The sequence below is a fragment of the Sapajus apella genome, unplaced genomic scaffold, assembly GCF_009761245.1.
Source record: "Sapajus apella isolate SASKATOON/1434 unplaced genomic scaffold, GSC_monkey_1.0 scaffold27, whole genome shotgun sequence".
NCBI lineage: Eukaryota > Metazoa > Chordata > Mammalia > Primates > Cebidae > Sapajus > Sapajus apella.
Window position 1 is genome coordinate 916 of NW_022436967.1, and position 19,803 is coordinate 20,718.

General features: G+C 40.4%; 1 protein-coding gene, 1 non-coding gene and 1 pseudogene across 3 annotated transcripts; all 3 read left to right on the forward strand.

Annotated features, from left to right (window-relative positions):
* Positions 1-973: 973 nt before the first annotated feature.
* On the forward strand, positions 974-3,726 carry MGARP (mitochondria localized glutamic acid rich protein; the record flags this gene model as incomplete). Its single annotated transcript, XM_032292255.1, has 2 exons — positions 974-1,084; positions 2,846-3,726. Coding segments are annotated over 2 exons (557 nt in total), but the record flags the coding sequence as incomplete, so codon positions are not given.
* An 11,615-nt stretch (positions 3,727-15,341) lies between these two features.
* LOC116560943 lies at positions 15,342-15,446 on the forward strand. Its single transcript, XR_004273222.1, has one exon. It is a non-coding gene; the product is annotated as a U6 spliceosomal RNA (small nuclear RNA).
* A 1,935-nt stretch (positions 15,447-17,381) lies between these two features.
* Positions 17,382-18,658, forward strand: LOC116560793 (annotated as a pseudogene). Its single transcript, XR_004273138.1, has 2 exons — positions 17,382-17,386; positions 17,488-18,658. The product of XR_004273138.1 is annotated as a ubiquitin-conjugating enzyme E2 N-like (transcript).
* Positions 18,659-19,803: the final 1,145 nt, after the last annotated feature.

Below are 19,803 nucleotides of genomic sequence, written 5' to 3' on the forward strand. Positions count from 1 at the left end.
ACAGAGTCTCACTCCATCACCCAGGCTGGAGTGCAGTGGCGCAATCTTGGCTTACTGCAACCTCTGCCTCCCAGGTTCAAGCAATTCTTCTACCTCAGTCTCCTGAGTAGCTGGGAATACAGGTGCATGTCAACACACCAGGCTAATTTTTATATTTTTAGTAGAGTTGGGGTTTCACCATGTTGGTCAGGCTGGTCTTGAACACCTGACCTCACGATCTGCCTGCCTCAGCCTCCCAAAGTACTGGGATTAAAGGCATGAGCCACCTCACCTGGTTTCTTTTGTATTTTTAGTAGAGACAGGGTTTCATCATGTTGGCCAGGCTGGTCTCAAACTCCTGACCTCAGGTGATCTGCCTGCCTCTGCCTCCCAAAGTGCTGGGATTACAGGCCTGAGCCACTACACCTGGCCTGATTTCTGCTTTTGACTATTACAAATAAAGGTAGCATGAACATTTGTGTACAGGTTTTTATGTGAACCTAGATTTCCATTTCTCTAGGATAAATGCTAGAGAATATTTGTAAATGCCTGTCAGGATATTCTGGTTGTAGCATAATTTATTTTTTTCTTCCTTGTTGTTAGTTATCTCTAGCTAAGTTAGAGCATCTATTTCCTTCCCTTTTTAAAAAAATTTATTTTAGATTAAGGGGTACATGTGCAGATTTGTTAATAGGTAAATTGTGTGTCATGGGGGTTTGATATAGAGACTGTTTTGTCACCCAGGTAGTAAGTATGGTACTCAATAGGAAGTTTTTCTCTTCTAACCCTCCTCTCACCCTTCTTCCTTCCTAAAGCATTCTACTTAATGACAAGGTTTCCAAAAGGGAAGTAAAAGAGTAAGTGGTGTGCATTGGTTTCTCTTCTTTGCTACATTGGGATTATGGTTTAAACTTCTAATGATGATTACACAGAGAATTGAGTGTACCTTTGGATGTGGCATGATGAATCTTAAAGCTCAAGAAATAAACCTAAGCATACATTTACTTTCAGGCTTACAAGACAATCACATCAGACCAAGCTAAACACACAGAACAGATAACAAATTTGAAAGAAAAAACAAAAGCGGAGATACGTCCATTTCAAGGTAAATGAATTTATTAGTTTTTTATTTTTATTTCTTTTTTGAGGCACTAATTTCCATCTACTTAGTCTCGCAGTGAACACTATTTGCTTTTGGCTTCTTTTCTAGCTTAATCCAAAATGACTCTGGGTATAAGTTCATTTAGAAAGGAAAAGCTCAACTGAAACCTAAAGAATACTGTTATACCTTTTGGATGAGTGCATTTGACAAACGAACATTTTACGTTCATATTGTTGACCGGTGACTTTTGACCCCTTTGTGTGGTAATATTATTTTTCCCCTACTCAGACATTCACTCATGCAGGCATAATTTTAGTATCTGTCTCTCTCAGCAGGTTGATCTTTCATTTTCCTCATTATTTAAAAATAATAATTAATTTATCTTTCAGTTTGGGCTAAGACCACCTGTGTGCCTTTGTGCAAATAAGGTACATATGACATAATAAAATCGGTTGTGTGTATATCGAGTCCTTCAGTTGATCAAATAGTGACCATGAGAACAGAAACTTTATCTTTTCACCCTTTCTTTCCTTCCTACATTTCTTTTTCTTCTTTCCTTCCTTCCCTTCCTTCCCTCGCTCCCTCCGTCTCTTCCTTTCTTTCTTCATTCCTTCCTCCCTCCCTCCCTTCCCTCCTCCCTTTCTCCCTTCCTCCCCCTATTCCTTCCTCCCTTTCACTTTTCCTTCCTTCCCTTCCCCTTTCCCTCTGTGGGCTCTCTCTCTGTCAAGCAGGCTGGAGTGCAGTCGTGCAATCATAACCTACTGCAGCCTTGAACTCCTGGGTTCCAGGAATCCTCCCATTTCAGCAGCTAAACTGCAAGCATGCACCACTACACCCAGCAAATTTATTTTCTATTTTTTGCAGGACAGCATCTCACTATGTTGCCCATGCTGGTCTTGAACTCCTGGCCTCATGTGATCCCCTCCTGCCTCAACCTCCCAAAGTGCTGGGATTACAGGCATAAGCCACTATGCCTAGCTACTTCTTGCTTTAAACCGTACTTTTTTCCATGCTATTATTATCAATTACTATGATCACTACTCAGAGATATTAGCTGCTTATGAACCAGTTTTAACCTGTCATGACAATAATAAAAAACAGAATGTCATCAATACATATTATTGAATATAATCATGTAGTTGTTTATAATACTAATAAAATAAGCATTTGCATAGAACTTTTTATATTAATCCCCTTTTCATATACAATATTTTAATTAATCTTTAAAATAGCCCTGTGCAGTAGATATTATCAATATCCCTATTTTACAGATGACAAAAATGAGGTTGAGAGAGGATTTGTGATTTCTGAGTTATCAGCTAGGCACTTGGCTACTCTTCCATGCTATCTCATGGAAGATGAATAGTGTAGCTACTTATTTTGGTATTCTTCAAATTTGTCTAAGTAATATATTCAAGATTTTTTTTTCAAGTTCAAATTGTTTACAGAAAAGCAGATCCCCCATTTTCCCTCCAAGAGGCAACCAATAAAACCAGTTTCTTTGAATCCTCCTGGAGAGTTTTTGCAAATACAATTATCTAGACATACAACTTACCCCTTTCCGCTCCCCCACCATTTTGTCCTAACACAATGGTAGCATACTATATATGTTGTTCTTTTTTGCTGTTTCACTTGAGAGTCTACTTTGAAGACTATTACACATCAGTGCATGTAGATCTGTCTTATGTGTTTGAATGACCGCCGTGTTTCATTGCCTTTAATTATCTTTAAATTAATACCTTGCTTAATGACTAATTCTTAAAGGTGAAAAGGAGAATGTTGCAGAAACTGAGAAAGCAAGTTCAGAAGCCCCAGAAGTACTTGTAGTGGAAGCTGAGGTGGTGGATGCTGAAGAAAGTCCAAGTGCTACAGCTGTAGTCATAAAAGAAACATCTGCATGTCCAGGTCACGTGGAGGCTGCTCCGGAGACCACAGCAGTCAGTGCTGAAACCGGGCCAGAGGTCACAGATGCAGCTGCGGCAGGGGAAGCCGCAGAAGTCAACCCTGAAACAACCCCCGAGGTTACAAATGCAGCCCTGGATGAAGCTGTCACCATCGATGATGATAAAGATACAACAGAGAACCGAAGCGCTGATGAATATGCTGAACTAGAAGAAGAAAATTCTCCAGCTGAGTCAGAGTCCTCTGCTGGAGATGATTCACAGGAGGAAGCCAGTGTTGGCTCCGAGGCTTCTTCAGCTCAAGGCTAATCTGCTGGTAGACATTTCAGCAACAAATGCCATAGAGTGTCTGATAAGTGCTTTTGCGTTTTTAGTATACTTAGTTTAAAAAAAAAAAAGACTTATTATTTTCTAGAAAACGTTAATGTGTCTTGAAGATTTTTGGCATCCACTGATAGATTTTAGGTCTGAGAGACTTGAGATTGTACATTTCTTATTACTCTTCTACTGTCTGAGATCAGAATATGGCATTGCAGTAAAGAACTTAAATAGTTTCACCTTTGGTTTTTTTTTCTAGACATTTTTCTTTTATCACAGTCATCTTCAAATTTATATTTTTTATTAGATAAATTGAGTTATCCACACAATCTGTATTCACTTATTGTGCTATGCCTTCAGCTTACTTTATCGTATGGTATGTAGATCCAAAATATAGTTTGAGTCAAATAAAATTAGAAAAGCTTTGGTGTTTCTACTTTTTTTCACTAATATTTACATGTACAAATAATATATATAAACATACACATACATAACATCACATAAAGAAATTTAAGCTTTCATATTATTGAAGAAAGAGCATATAATCTATGTAGAAGCCTGCATATAACAATATGTGTGCCCTCTCCCATCTATAGTACTTACATAGAGGACGTGGAGATCCTTTTGATCCTTTTGGTTTCAGTTCAGTTCAATATTCATTGAAGATTAACACTTTGTGCCAGGAATCATTCATTCATTCATTCATTCACGTGTTCAGCAAGTATTAGCTGAGCACTTACAACATAATAGGTATTGTTTTAAGCGCTCCCCAGTTTATATTCTAGAGTGGAACCGGGTAATAAGACAAATGAGAAAATGATACAGTATGTTAGATACTGATAAGTGCTAAAGATAAAAGTAATGAAAATAAAAGGATTGTTAGGTGTTAGTTCGAGGTGGGAGTTGTAATTTTAGATAGGATGGCCAAATGAGACCTTACTAGGAAGGTGTCTTTTGTATAGAGACCTGAAATATATATAAGGGACCATCTCATGGTTGGAGTTATTGGGAACAGCCAGGTAAGTGAACAGAAAAGGGCAAACGATCTGAAACAGGAATATGCTGGGAATTTGAGGAATTGTGAGGTGGCCAATGTGGCTAAAGTGGAGTGAAAAAGAGGGAGAGTACCCAGAGATGGTCTGAGAGAAAGTAGGCGGGCGGGGTGGGCTAGATCATGCAGGGTCATGTAAGGTTTCGGCTACGGAGTAAGTTTGGAAATTGTAGTGGACACTGCTGATGCTCTGCCTAGATCCCATTAATTGGGCCCCTTAACTGAGTAAATTTAACCCCAGCTGCTATAAATGTCACACTCCACACCCCACCCTCACCATAGGCAGTTCACAACCAAGAACTGACTGCCACAGAAAAGGGGCGCCGACGCTGCAGTACAACTCAACAGCTCATGCTCCAGCCCACCCCAAGGGGCAGATTGAAGCTGGTCTGCAGCTGAGATGACTTCCCTGCTTAGCTCTTCCCCCTGTTCTTTTCTGCTTTCCCGCCTCCATTCTCCTGGGAACACTCCTCTCATAAATGACTTGCAGAAGAATCCCTGTTTCTAGGGAACGTCACTTTAGATCATTGGTACTGGATGTGATCCTAGGAAGCAGGCTCTAAGAATAGGATTCTGGAGTTGTATCACTCTTCAGCTAGAGGGCAATGAGACCTTGCACACTCATGCAAATGCATTTTCCTCCATTTTCTACTATAAATAACAGAAACATACTCAAAAGGAACTAAACAACAGAGATTGTTATTATATAACTGGATGGATAGTTGTTATATAACTAGATATCCAAGGTTGGCTTATTCCGTGGCTCAGTCATCAAGACCCTGATAGTACCTGTTGTCATGCTCCACCAAGAGCATGACAAAATGCTCTTGGGCCAGGCACAGTGGCCCACACCTGTATTCGCAGCACTTTGAGAGGCCAAAGCGGGAGGATCACTTGAAGCCAGGAGTTTGAGACCAGCCTGGGCAGCAAAGTGAGAACCTCGTCTCTACAAAAAAATTTTAAAAAATTAGCCAAGTGTGGTGGTGAATGCCTGCGGTCCCAGCTACATGGGAGGCTGAGGCAGGAGGATCACTTGAGCCCAGGAAGTCGAGACTGCAGCAAGTCATGTTCATGCCACTGTACTCCAGCCTAGGAGACAGAGCAAGACCCTATCTCATTAAAAAAAGAATGTTTTGGCTTTGTCCCTCTCGTAATTACAGAATGAGTCACCACAACTCTAGTATTTTATAGAGTTTACTAGGAGTGTTAAAAAAAAAAAAAGTTTCCTTATCTTAAAAAAAACTTCTACTGTTTTGTTTTAATGTTTTATTATAGAAAGTTTCAAACACAAGTGGAGAGAATAGTATAATGAATCCTCATGTGCGCTACACCCAGATTTACCAATTATCAACTCATGGCAAATCTTGTATTCATATTCCTATCCATTACCTTTGATCACCACAACTGAGGGCCCACCTACAGCTAACACTAATCTGAGACATGTGAGTAAGGTTATGAAGTCAAATCTATGATACTGGATCTATGTCTGTAAAATAATAATAACAATTGTTTACCATTATCAATTATCTAGTCAATGATCAAATTTTCCTCAATGCTTCATAAAGGATTTCTCTCTCCCTTCTGTTTGTTTCTTAAGCCAGAATCCAATCGAAGTCCACAAGTGGGTGGCCAGGTGCGGTGGCTCATGCCTGTAATCTCAGCCCTTTGGGAAGCTGAGGTAGGCAGATCACCTGAGGTCAGGAGTTGAAGACCAGCCTGGCCAACATAGAGAAGCCCCATCTCTACAAAAATACAAAAATTAGCCTGGCATGATGGCAGATGCCTATAATCCCAGCTACTTGGGAGCCTGAGGAGGGAGAACTGCTTGAATCCGGGAGATGGAAGTTGCAGTAAGCCAAAATCGCACCATTGCACTCTAGCCTGAGCAAGAGAACCAGACTCCAAAAAAAAAAAAAAGAGTTCACAAATGGTAAATACATCTTTAAGTCTCTTTTTCTATAGGTTGCTCCTCCATCTCGCTTCTGCTTTTCTTTGCAATTTATGGTTTTAATAAAGTGACTCATTTGATTTGTAGAATTTTTCAGTCTGGACTTTGCTTATTGCAACCACATGTGTTTGTTCTGTTTTAACATGTTCCTCTCCCCCATACTGCCTACACATTGGTATTTAGATCTAGAGGTTTGATCAAATTGCTATTTTATTTGTTGTAAGAACATGGTCTTGCTCTGTTGCCCAGGCCAGAGTGCAGCGGCACTATCAAAGCTCACTGCAGCAGTACTATCAAAGCTCACTGCAGCCTCCCACTCCTGGGCTGAAGCAATCCTCCAGCCTCAGCCTCCCAAGTGGCTGGGACTACAGGCGCACACTAACTTTTAAAATTTTTTTATAGGGATAAGGTCTGTCTATGTTGACCAAGCTGGTCTTGAACTCCTAGTCTCAAGTGATCCTCTCACCTCAGCCTCCGAAAGTGCTGGGATTACAGGGGTGAGCCACTGTGTCTGGCCTTGGCAGGAATTATTTGTAGGACATGTTCATACATCCATCAGGAGGTGCATAATATTTGGTGCTTTTCTCTTTGCGATGTTAGAAGCCATTGATTCATTATTTTATTAGGAGTTGTTAAATGCTGATATCCTTTCTTTATATTCCTTCCATCTGTTTCTTCCACTTCCCAATATAGATTCATTCTGGCTTATTGTTCTTTCCTCTTTTTCTTTATATAAGCTATATATATGTTATATATATAGCATATATAATATATGGCTTATACAAATAAAAAATGAAAAGAAAGATAAGCCTAAATCCTTCTTTCTTAGCTATACATATAGACAGAGCTTATTTATTTATATATATAAGAATTTTAAAAAAAGAAAGAAAGAAAGAAAGAAAAATAATAATAATAATAATTAAAAAAATGAAGGAGAGGAAGAAAGAGGAAGAGGAAGAGGGAGAGAGAACGGAAGTGTTACTTTATTGCCCGGGGTAGAATGCAGTCTAAAAATGGGTATTGAAAACCTCTTTTATGCTTAATAATGGAAACAGGAAAAAAAAATAAAAAATAAAAAAAAAGAGGGAGGAAAATAACAAACAAGCAGCCAACCAATATTTCATTTAAACCTGTGAGCAGGTGTGATGTGGTACTTGATAAGAGTGTGTATTTTGTGTATTTAAAGTGGAGAGTTCTATAAATGTTTATTAAGTTTACTTGTTCAGGATCTGAGTTCAAGTCCTGGATATCCTTGTTAATTTTCTGTCTCGTTGATTTGTCTAATATTAATGTTGAAGTCTCCCATTATTATTGTGTGGGAGTCTAAGTCTCTTTATAAGTCATTAAGAGCTTATCTTATGTATCTGGGTGCTCCTATATTAGGTGCATATTTATTTATGATCATTGAGTCCTGTTGTTGCATTGATCCTTTTACCATTATGTAATGTCCTTTGTTTCTTTTAGTCTTTGTTACTATTAAAGTCTATTTTGTCAGAGACGAAAGTTACAACTCCTGTTTTTTTTATGTTTTTTTTTTTTTTTTTTTTTTTTGCTCTTCATTTGATTGGTGAGTCTTCCTCCAACCTTTTGTTTAGAATCTTTGTGTGTCCTTGCTTATGAGATGGATCTGGACACAGCATGCCGATGAGTTTTGACTTTTTATTCAACTTACGTGTCTGTGTCTTTGATTGGGGCATTTAATCCATTTAAATTTAGGATTAATATTGGCATTCATGAGTTTAATATTGTCATTTAATGCTAGCTGGCTATTTTGCCCATCAGTTGATATAGATTCTTCATTATAAAGATACCCTTTAACTTTTGGTAAGTTTTTGGGATGACTGATACTGGTTGTTCCTTTCTGTGTGTAGTGCTTTTTTCAGAAGCTCTTGTAAAGCAGGCCTGGTGGTAATGAAATCTCTGAGTACTTGCTTGTTCGCAAAAAATTTTATTTTTCCTTCATTTATGAAACTTAGTTTGGCTGGATATGAGATTCTGGGTTGAAAATTCTTTTCTTTGAGGATATTGAATATTGACCCCCACTCTCTTCTAGCTTGTAGGGTCTCTGCTGAGAGATCTGCTGTGAGTCTGATAGGCTTCCCTTTATGGATAACCTGACCTTTCTCTCTAGCTGCCCTTAGAATTTTCTCCTTTATTTCAACCCTGGTGAATCTAACGATTATGTGTCTTGGGGTTGCTCTTCTTGAGGAATATCTTTGTGGTGGTCTCTGTATTGCCTGGAGTTGAGTATTGTCCTGCCTTACTAGATTAGGAAAGTTTTCCTGAATAATAACTTGAAAAATATTTTCCAGCTTGGATTCATTCTCTTCATGACATTCAGGTACACCTATCAAACGTAAATTAGGTCTTTTCACATAGTCCCATATTTCCTGTACACTTTGCTCATTCCTTTTTACTTTTTCTATATATATATAAGAACTTAGTGACAAATTCTTCCCACCTTTTATATGTATAATATATAAACTATATATATTACTTTTTTCTTAGATAAGCAGTAGTATACTATACACATACATTTTTTTTTTTTTTTTTTGGGGACGGAGTTTCGCTCTTGTTGCCCAGGCTGGAGTGCAATGGCGCGATCTCGGCTCACCGCAACCTCCGCCTCCTGGGTTCAGGCAATTCTCCTGCCTCAGCCTCCTGAGTAGCTGGGATTACAGGCACGCGCCACCATGCCCAGCTAATTTTTTGTAGTTTCAGTAGAGATGGGGTTTCACCGTGTTGACCAGGATGGTCTCAATCTCTTGACTTCGTGATTCACCCGCCTTGGCCTCCCAAAGTGCCGGGATTACAGGCTTGAGCCACCACGCCCGGCCACATACATTTTTCTACCTTGCTTTTTTCATTCAACTATATGCCTGGAGATTAAATTGTAGATAGTAATATTTCTCATTGCTTTTCATGGTTGCATAGAACTACATTGTGTGGGTACCATGGATAGTTTACTCACCCAGTCCCCTGTTGATGGACATTTGGCTGGTTTCTAGTATTTGCTATTACAAATAGTGCTGCAATGAATAATTTCATGCATATATATTTTTGCTCGCGTATCACTGGGATAGATTTCTAAAAGAGGGATTACTAGGTCAAATACATATGTAATTTTGCTGCTATTACAAAAGTCCTTTCATAGGAGGGCTACCATTTTACATCCCCAAAACACAACGTTTCAGTGCCTGCTTCCTGTTTTACATGCAGAAACAGCAATGTATGTGAGTTCCCTAACATTTGGGTTTTTGCTCATGTGATAGATGAAAAAATGTCTCAGTGGAGTTTAAATTTGTGTTTCCCTTAGTAAGAGTGAGGTCAGGCTGGGCCTAGTGGCTCATGGCTATAATCCCAGAACTTTGAGAGGCTGAGGCTGGCAGATCACTTGAGCCCAGGAGTTGGAGCCCAGCCTGGGCAATGTGATGAAACCGTGTCTCTACAAAAAATATGAAACATTACCAGGGCACGATGGTGTGCACCTGTAGTCCCAGCTACTCAAGAGGGTGAGGTAGGAGGATTGCTTAAGCCTGGGAGGTCAAGGCTGCAGTGAGTCATGATCATATCACTGCATTCCAGCTTGAGTGACAGGGAGTCCTTGTTTAAAAAAAAAAAACAAAAAACAAAAAACAAAAACAGAAAAAAAGAGTGAGATTGGACATTATTATTATTATTATTATTATTTTTTTTAAGATGGAGTCTCACTCTGTCGCCAGGCTAGAGTGCAGTGGTATGATCTCGGCTTACTGCAACCTCCGCCTTCTGGGTTCAAGTGATTCTCCTGGCTCAGTCTCCCAAATAGATGGGACTACAGGTGTGTACCACTACAGCCAGCTAATTTATTTGAAATTTTAGTAGAGACAGGGTTTCACCATGATGGCCAGGATGGTCTCAATCTTTTGACCTCATGATCCACCTGCCTCGGCCTCTCAAAGTGCTGGGATTACAGGTGTGATTTAAAAAAAATTTTAATATACTCTTTTGTAGCTACAGGGTGTCACTATGTTCCCTAGGCTGGTCTTGAACTCCTGGCCTCAAGAGATTCTCCTGCCTCAGCCTCCCACAGCACTGGGATTACAGGCATGAGCTACCATGCCTGGCCTGAACATTTTTTTTTGTTTGTTTTTTTGTTTGTTTTTTTGTTTTTACAGGGGTTTCGCTCTTGTTACCCAGGCTGGAGTGCAATGGCGCGATCTCGGCTCACCGCAACCTCCGCCTCCTGGGTTCAGGCAATTCTCCTGCCTCAACCTCCTGAGTAGCTGGGATTACAGGCACGCACCACCATGCCCAGCTAATGTTTTTGTATTTTTAGTAGAGACGGGGTTTCACCATGTTGACCAGGATGGTCTCGATCTCTTGACCTCGTGATCCACCCGCCTCGGCCTCCCAAAGTGCTGGGATTACAGGCTTGAGCCACCGCACCCGGCTACATTTTTTATTTTTTTATGGTTAAGGACCATATGCACTTCTTTTTCTGCAAACTGTCTTTTTATATCTCTAGTGCATTTTCCTGTAGTGTGTCAGTCCTTCCTCCCATTTTTTCAAAGCTGTTTATATGCTAAGGACATTAAATATTTATCTCTGATATAAATTACAAATATTTTTCCAAGTTTGTGATTTATCGTTTTACTTTTTACTTATGGTATTTTTGTAGTATAAGATTTTTTTTTTAATCTCAGTGTAATCAAATTGATCAATCGTTTTATGCATTGTTTCTGAATTTTGAGCCATTGTTAACATAGTAGATTGAAAAAAAAAATCATAAATTCTTCCCACCCTTTTGTATACACTCCTGTTAAATGTTTAACTTTAGGCTGGGCATGGTGGCTCAGGCCTGTAGTTACAACACTTTGGGAGGCCAAGGTGGGAGGATCACTTCAGCCCAGGAACTTGAGGCCAGCCTGGGCAATATAGCAAGACCCTGTCTCTACTTCAAAAATGTTTTTTTCTTATTAAAAAAAATTTTTTTAAATAAAAAATTAAAAAGAAGTATTGCTTAGGGCCGGGTGCCGTGGCTCACGCCTGTAATCCCAGCACTTTGGGAGGCCGAGGTGGGTGGATCACAAGGTCAAGAGATTGAGACCATCCTGGTCAACACGGTGAAACCCCGTCTCTACTAAAAATACAAAACATTAGCTGGGCATGGTGGCGTGTGCCTGTAATCCCAGCTACTCAGGAGTTTGAGGCAGGAGAATTGCCTGAACCCAGGAGGCAGAGGTTGCGGTGAGCTGAGATCGTGCCATTGCACCCCAGCCCCTGGGTAACAAGAGTGAAACTCCGTCTCAAAAAAAAAAAAAAATTAACCTAAATGACATAAGGTTTAAAGGATAATTTTTAAAAGGTCAAAATGTATTGGTCTGTTACCTGTACATATTTTTACTGGTCTTTAGACATCAGATTGAACTGAATTGAATGCACAAAGATCTGGCTCAATTGTGCAAGATAAAATCTATTCCTCAAAACAGTGTGGCTTTACATCTCTTCCTATCAAAAGATAGAGACTGGGCTGGGTGCGGTGGCTCATGCCTGTAATCCCAGCACTTTGGGAGGCCAAGGCGGGCGGATCACGAGGTCAAGGGATCGAGATCATCTTGGCCAATCTGGTGAAACCCCATCTCTACCAAAAAATACAAAAATTAGCTGGGCATGGTGGCGCATGCCTGTAGTCCCAGCTACTCCAGAGACTGAGGCAGGGGAATTGCTTGAAACAGGGAGGCGGAGGTTGCAGTGAGCTGAGATCGGCCACTGCACTCCAGCCTGGCACCTGGCAACAGAGCGAGACTCTGTCTCAAAAAAAAAAAAAAAGAAAGAAAGAAAAAGATAGAGACCGTTTCTTCATTCCCTTGAATTTGGGCTGCCCTTGTACTTTGTTTTGACCAAAAGAATGCTATGCAAGTGACTTTCTGAGTTCTCATTCTCTTGAAATCCTGAGACTACCATGTGAGAAGCCTGAGCTATGCTCCAGGAGAATGAGAGATCACATGGAAAGAGATGCCCCACCTGCAGCTAACACTAATTCCAGATGCGTGAGGCCATCCAAAACCATCCAGCTCCAGCGCCATGCCAGGTGACTCCAGTAGTTATATGAATGACCACAGGGGAGACCAGAAAACAACCACCCCGCTGAACACAGACCAAACTGCTGACCTGCTAAACTGTGAGCAAATAAGATGGTTATGTTCTAAGCCATGAAGTTGGGGTACTTTGTTAAGTAGCAATATGTAATTAAAATACTTCTTAGGAAACAGACTAGGTGTGGTGGCTCTCTCCTGTAATCCCAGCACTTTGTGAGGCCGAGGCAGGTGGATTACCTGAGGTCAAGAGTTTGAGACCAGCCTGCCAACATGGCAAAACCTCGTCTCTATTAAAAATGCAAAAATTAATTGGGCATGGTGGCGGGCACCTGTAATCTCAGCTACTAGGGAGGCTGAGGCAGGAGAATCGCTTGAACCTAGGAGGCAGAGGTTGCAGTGAGCCCGGATCATGTCATTGCATTCCAGCCTGGGTGACAAGAGTAAAACTCCATCTCAAAAAAAAAAAAAAAGAAAAAGAAAAAAAATACTAGGAAATAAAACAATTTGAATTTGACACCTTTTTTTCTTTTTTTTTAGATTTAGTATTATGACTTTTCACATTCCTCAATGGGACTGAAAGAACTAGCTGTGCCTAGCAGAAATAGAATTTGTCCGGCTTAGCCTTCCGGCCAATTGGTACCTTTTCTGAAATTCTTTTCAGAGCTGCTAAATGCTGAAATGTGACTGCATATGGAAAAATTATTTTTTCCATTTTAAAATTCAGTATTATTTAAAACGTTGAGGCAGGAGGATCACTCAAGGCCAGGAGTTCAAGACTAGCCTGAGCAACATAGCAAGACCTCATCTCTACAAAAAAATTAAAAATTAACTAGGCATGGTGGCGTGTGCTGTAGTTCCAGCTACTCAGGAGGCTGAGGTGGGAGGATCACTTGAGCCCAGGAGTTCGAGGCTGCAGTGACCTGTGATAGTGCCACTGCACTCTAGTCTGGGCAACAGAGCAAGACCCTGTCTTTTTTTTTTTTTTTTTTTTTTTTTTTTGAGACGGAGTTTCGCTCTTGTTACTCAGGCTGGAGTGCAATGGTGCGATCTCGGCTCACTGTAACCTCCACCTCCTGGGTTCAGGCAATTCTCCTGCCTCAACCTCCTGGGATTACAGGCACGTGCCACCATGCCAAGCTAATTTTTTGTATTTTTAGTAGAGACGGGGTTTCACCATGTTGACCAGGATGGTCTCAATCTCTTGACCTTGTGATCCACCTGCCTAGGCCTCCCAAAGTGCTGAGATTACAGGCGTGAGCCACCGTGCCCAACAAGACCCTGTCTTAAAATAAGATAAGATAAAATAAAATGACCCTTTAAAACAGCAGCTATCAAATCCAAAAACAACCTGTGTTTTATTGATCTTTTTCGAGTTAATAACCAGTATAATGAAGGCTTAGCAACAGTATTCCATAAAAAGCATTTTTACTGGCCAGGCATGGTGGCTCACGCCTGTAATCTCAGCACTTTGGGAGACTGAGGCAGGCTGATCACCTGAGGTCAGGAGTTCAAGACCAGCCTGGCCAACATGGTGAAAACCTGTCTTAAAAAAAAAAGAAAAGAAAAAAAAAAGCATTTTTACTGTTATATCATTGACTGTTTTTTTTTGTTTGTTTGTTTTTGTTTTTTTTTTTTGAGATGCAGTCTGGCTCTGTTGCCCAGATTAGAGTGCAGTGGCGTGATCTTGGTTCACTGCAACCTCCACCTCCTGGACTTAAGTGATTCTCTTGCCTTAGCCTCCTGAGTAGCTGGAACTACAGGCACTCACCACCATGCCCAGCTAACTTTTGCATTTTCAGTAGAGACGTGGTTTTGCCATATTGGCCAGACTGGTCTCAAACTCCAGCTTGACCTCAGGTGATCTACCCGCCTTGGCCTCCCAAAGTGCTGGGATTACAGGCATGAGCCACAGTGCATGGCCTGACTGATCTTAACATAATAAAATTGTATGTCAAAGTGAGATAGAGTGTGAGGTATAGAATATGAAATTATTGCAAAAGATAAAAATTGACACAGAATCAAGTAGTTCAGTTACTTCTCTTTGATGTAGACAAGAGATATAAAGGAAGCCTAAAATAGAAAATGTAACACATTTTCCAAACACTGACATGACCATAAAATGTAAATATTAATATATCAATGGCTGGGCATGGTGGCAAATGCCTGTAATAACAGTGCTTTGGAAGGCTAAGGTGGGAGGATTGCTTGAGGCCAGGAATTCAAGACCAGCTTGAGCAACAAAGAAAGACCCTGTCTTTACAAAAAAAAAAAAAAAAAAATGCTAAGTGTGGTGGCATACACCTGTAGTCGCAGCTACTCAGGAGGCTGAGTCAGGAAGATCATTTGAAACTAGGAATTCAAGTCTACCAGGAATTGGTCATATCACTTTACTCTGGCCTGGGAAACAGAGCAAGATCTTGTCTCGAATAAACAGATAAACAAATAAATATTACCTTAATTGTGAAAAAAAAGTATGAAGCAGTCTTTAACAATGGAGGAGAGAGAAGTATTTTTGTCCATTTTTTAAAGCGTGAATTTTCTACAAAGTACAGCATACTCCCCAGCCAGCTTTTGAGAGTTCAAGCTGGATTCAGGGGAGATTAGAGTCTGAATGTGTTAGTGGTTTTGGTGCCAACTATTTGCCCTGTCGGATAGCATTCATTGACTAGAAACAACATTGTCCAGTATAATAAAACACATTATATAATCTTTTTCCCTAGTGAATAGAATCACTAAAGAAATTTCTAGAAAAAAAGTATTTAATTTAGCTTTTAGGGTAAGATTTTAGTGAACAAGTTGGAAGAATTATGAAAGTTAAATATTATTATTTGAATTTCACACATGGATATATAATTTTAAATAATCATTGCTCAATTTAATAAACTAATAAAAAACTTATTTTCTGCCATTATTTCATATGGATAGTGATATCCAGGGGGAAAAATGGATTAAGAGTATATTAGTGGCTCACTTCGGCAGCACGTATACTAAAATTGGAATGATACAAAGAATAGTATGGTCTCTCCACGATGCTGACAGGCAAATTCATGAAACAGTCTATGTTTTCAAAAATAAAAAATAATTAAATTATCTGTTTCCTTCATCAAGTGGCAAGATGATGAGAAGATTATGGGCATTACTACTTCTCCTTTAGGAATGAGAATTCTTCACATATCAGAAATGCTTTCATGCAGAACTAGGACAAGGAATGTTCCTTTGCAGTAGAAGATTCTATGAAGATTGTGGTTATATCTACAATGTCTCAAACAGAAAACAAATAGAATGAAAAATTAACCAAAGTTTTAAACTTCATTTTGAGATTAGGTGGTAATTAATTAAATTCACAATGCAGTGATTTTATTATTATTAAAATGTCCAGAATAACAGGTGTTAAAGTCACAATGCAGATATTTTAGTTATATAGAACTTTCAATAAAGAAAATATGTCACATTTTTAAAAAGAACTCAAGGAGTAGCAAAGTATTCTGAGCCTTTCAATTTTACTTCTCACATCTCTCACTCCTTCCCATTACCTGCATTTCCAGATTGTTACCTTAGTTCACTTCTTCATACCTATAAACTCAAAGCAAGTCTCTCTACTGGGAAGTTCACAGAATTACTTAACTTCTAAAATGGTAAATTGATCATGTTAACTTCCAGCTAAAACTTCACTAGCCTACCATAATCTGAATGAAGACTTTTAATTTGTTATATCCTGCCCAGCACAGTGGTTCACACCTGTAATCCCAGAACTTTGGGAGGTCGAGGCAGGCGGATCACCTGAGGTCAGGAGTTTGAGACCAGCCTGGCCAACATAGAGAAACCTGTCTCTACCAAAAATACAAAAATTAGCCAAGAATGGTGGCACACTTATAATCCCAGCTACTCAGGAGGCTGAGGCAGGAGAATCACTTGAACCTGGGAGGCTGAGGTTGCAATGAGCTGAGGTTGCGCCATTGCACTCTAGCCTGGGCCACAAGAGTGAAACTTTGTCTAAAAAAAAAAAAATTGTATATCTTTACAGTCAAAATTCTTATACTATGACATTGAAGGCAACCTATAGCTGTTAATTCCACAATCCATACCTGTTTAATCTCTCTCCACACTTATTTTCTGTCCTTACTCCTATTTTCCTACAGCCTCTAGCTACCTTCCCTCCCCTATAGATCCAGACATCCTAAATGATTTAACAGCATTCCTTGAACTTGTCATCCTGTTTCCTGCCTCAAAGATCTTACACAGGTGGTTCACGCCATCTAGAAAGACGCTATCCATCCCTCAACCAACCCAACTCCTTTCTAATTACTCAACTAAACATCACCTGCTTTGTAAAGTCTTTCTTCACTTGACTGAGCTGACCTGATGACAACTTCCTTTGTGCTATCCTGTGCCTTTATTATTGCATTTATCATTCTGATTTGCAATTATTTGTTTATATTTTGGAATCCTTCACTAGAATGAATGTTGCCTGAAAGCCAAGAATACATTAGGGCCTTCAATAAATGTTTGCTGAATGAAACTGTGAGGCTTGTGGAGCTGTGGCCTGTTTTATAGAGCTGAACCCTATGAATCTGCTGGTATTTGGCCATTTCTGATCTACCAAAAAAGCCATTTCATAGGTTTCAACCTAACTATATTCCAAAAGGTAAATCTTGGCCAGATGCGGTGGCTCATGCCTGTAATATCAGCACTTCGGGAAGCCAAGGCGGGTGGATTACCTGAGGTCAGGAGTTCAAGACCAGCCTGGTCCACATGGTGAAACCCTGTCTCTATTAAAAATTCAAAAATTAAGCCGGGCGCGGTGGCTCACGCCTGTAATCCCAGCACTTTGGGAGGCCGAGGCGGGTGGATCACGAGGTCAAGAGATCGAGACCATCCTGGTCAACACGGTGAAACCCCGTCTCCACTAAAGCTACAAAAAATTAGCTGGGCATGGTGGCGCGTGCCTGTAATCCCAGCTGCTCGGGAGGCTGAGGCAGGAGAATTGCCTGAACCCGGGAGGCGGAGGTTGCGGTGAGCCGAGATTACACCATTGCACTCCAGCCTGGGTAACATGAGTGAAACTCCGTCTCAAAAAAAAAAAAAAAAAAAAAATTCAAAAATTAGAGACGAGACCAGAGGCCGAACTTGGGTTCTGACAAGATGGCCGGGCTGCCCCGCAGGATCATCAAGGAAACCCAGCGTTTCCTGGCAGAACCAGTTCCTGGCATCAAAGCAGAACCAGATGAGAGCAACGCCCGTTATTTTCATGTGGTCATTGCTGGCCCTCAGGATTCCCCCTTTGAGGGAGGGACTTTTAAACTTGAACTATTCCTTCCAGAAGAATACCCAATGGCAGCTCCTAAAGTATGTTTCATGACCAAAATTTATCATCCTAATGTAGACAAGTTGGGAAGAATATGTTTAGATATTTTGAAAGATAAGTGGTCCGGCACTGCAGATCCGCACAGTTCTGCTATTGATCCAGGCCTTGTTAAGTGCTCCTAATCCAGATGATCCATTAGCAAATGATGTAGCAGAGCAGTGGAAGACCAACGAAGCCCAAGCCATAGAAACAGCTAGAGCATGGACTAGGCTATATGCCATGAATAATATTTAAACTGATCCGATCATCAAGTGTGCATCACTTCTCCTGTTCTGCCAAGGCTTCTTCCTTTTTGTTTGCATTTAATGGACACAGTCTTAGAAACATTACAGAATAAAAAAGCCCAGACATCTTCAGTCCTTTGGTGATTAAATGCACATTAGCAAATCTATATCTTGTCCTGATTCACTGTCGTAAAGCATGAGCAGAGGCTAGAAGTATCATCTGGATTGTTGTGAAAGGTTTAAAAGCAGCGGCCCCTTCCTGCTTTTACTCATTTCCCCCATCCTGGTTTAAGTATAAAGCACTGTGAATGAAGGTAGTTGTCAGGTTAGCTGCAGGGGTGTGGGTGTTTTTCTTTATTTTTTTTGAGGGGGGAGGTAGTTTTATTTTAATTTTATGGGCTCCTTTCCCCTTTTTATGGTAATCTAAATTGCATTGGTTAAAAGCAGCTAACCAGTTATTTAGAATATGCTCTCTAGCCAAGTCTAACTTTATTTAGACGCTGTAGATGGACAAGCTTGATTGTTTGAACCAAAATGGGAACATTAAACAAACATCACAGCCCTCACTAATAACATTGTGACTTTGCTGTCAAGTGTAGATTCCCCCTTCAAAAAAAGCTTGTGACCATTTTGTATGGCTTGTCTGGAAACTTCTGTAAATCTTATGTTTTAGTAAAATATTTTTTGTTATTCTAAAAAATAAAAAAAATAAAAAATTCAAAAATTAGCCAGGCATGGTGATGGGCTCTTGTAATCCCAGGTAATGGGGAGGCTGAGGCAGGAGAATTGCTTGAACTGGGTAGGCGGAGGTACACAAAACCAAAAGGCAAATCTTGAGAAAAGTTCAGATTGTTTAACTTCACTAAAATAAGTCTAACTTCTGGCCGGGTGCGGTGGGTCATGCCTGTAATCCCAGCACTTTGGGAGGCCAAGGTGGGTGGATCACAAGGTCAAGAGACCATGGCCAATGTGGTGAACCCATCTCTACTAAAAATACAAAAATTAGCTGGGCATGGCAGCATGTGCCAGAAGTCCCATGTACTCGGGAGGCTGATGCAGGAGAATTGCTTGAACCCAGGAGGCAGAGGCTGCAGTGAGCCGAGATCATGCCATTGTACTCCAGCCTGGTGACAGACCCAGACTGTCTCAAAAAAATAAGTTAATTAAATAGTAATAATTATAACTTCTGATATAAATGCAAATGTTTCTCAGATTACATAGAAACTCAACTCAACTAAAACATTTCTCACATAGAATTTCTTTTCCTTAAAGAAATCAGGCGAGGGCCAGGTGCCGTGGCTCAAGTCTGTAATCCCAGCACTTTGGGAGGCCAAGGCGGGCGGATCACAAGGTCAGGATATTGAAACCATCCTGGCCAACATGGTGAAACCCAGTCTCTACTAAAAATAAAATAAAAATTAGCTGGGTGGTGTGTGCCTGTAGTCCCAGCTACTCAGGAGGCTGAGACAGGATACTTGCTTGAACCCAGGAGGCGGAGATTGCAGTGAGCGAGATTGCACCCCTGCACTACAGCCTGGGTGACAATGCAAGACTCTGTCTCAAAAAAAAAAAGAAAAAAACAATCAATTTCAGGCTAAGCTGGATGCAGTGAGGAACACTGTAGTCCCAGCTACTAGGAAAACTGAGGAGAGGATCAGTTGAGCCTAGGAGATTGAGGCCAGCCTGGGAAACACAGTAAGGCCACCTATCTAAAAAAAATGAGTCTATTTTTTCTTTTCTCAGTACAGAGCCCACTTGTTATGCTGAATGGAATGTTCATCCCACTTGTACTTTTTTTTTTTTCTTTGCTGGGGGGCGGTGGCGGGGAGGTGAGG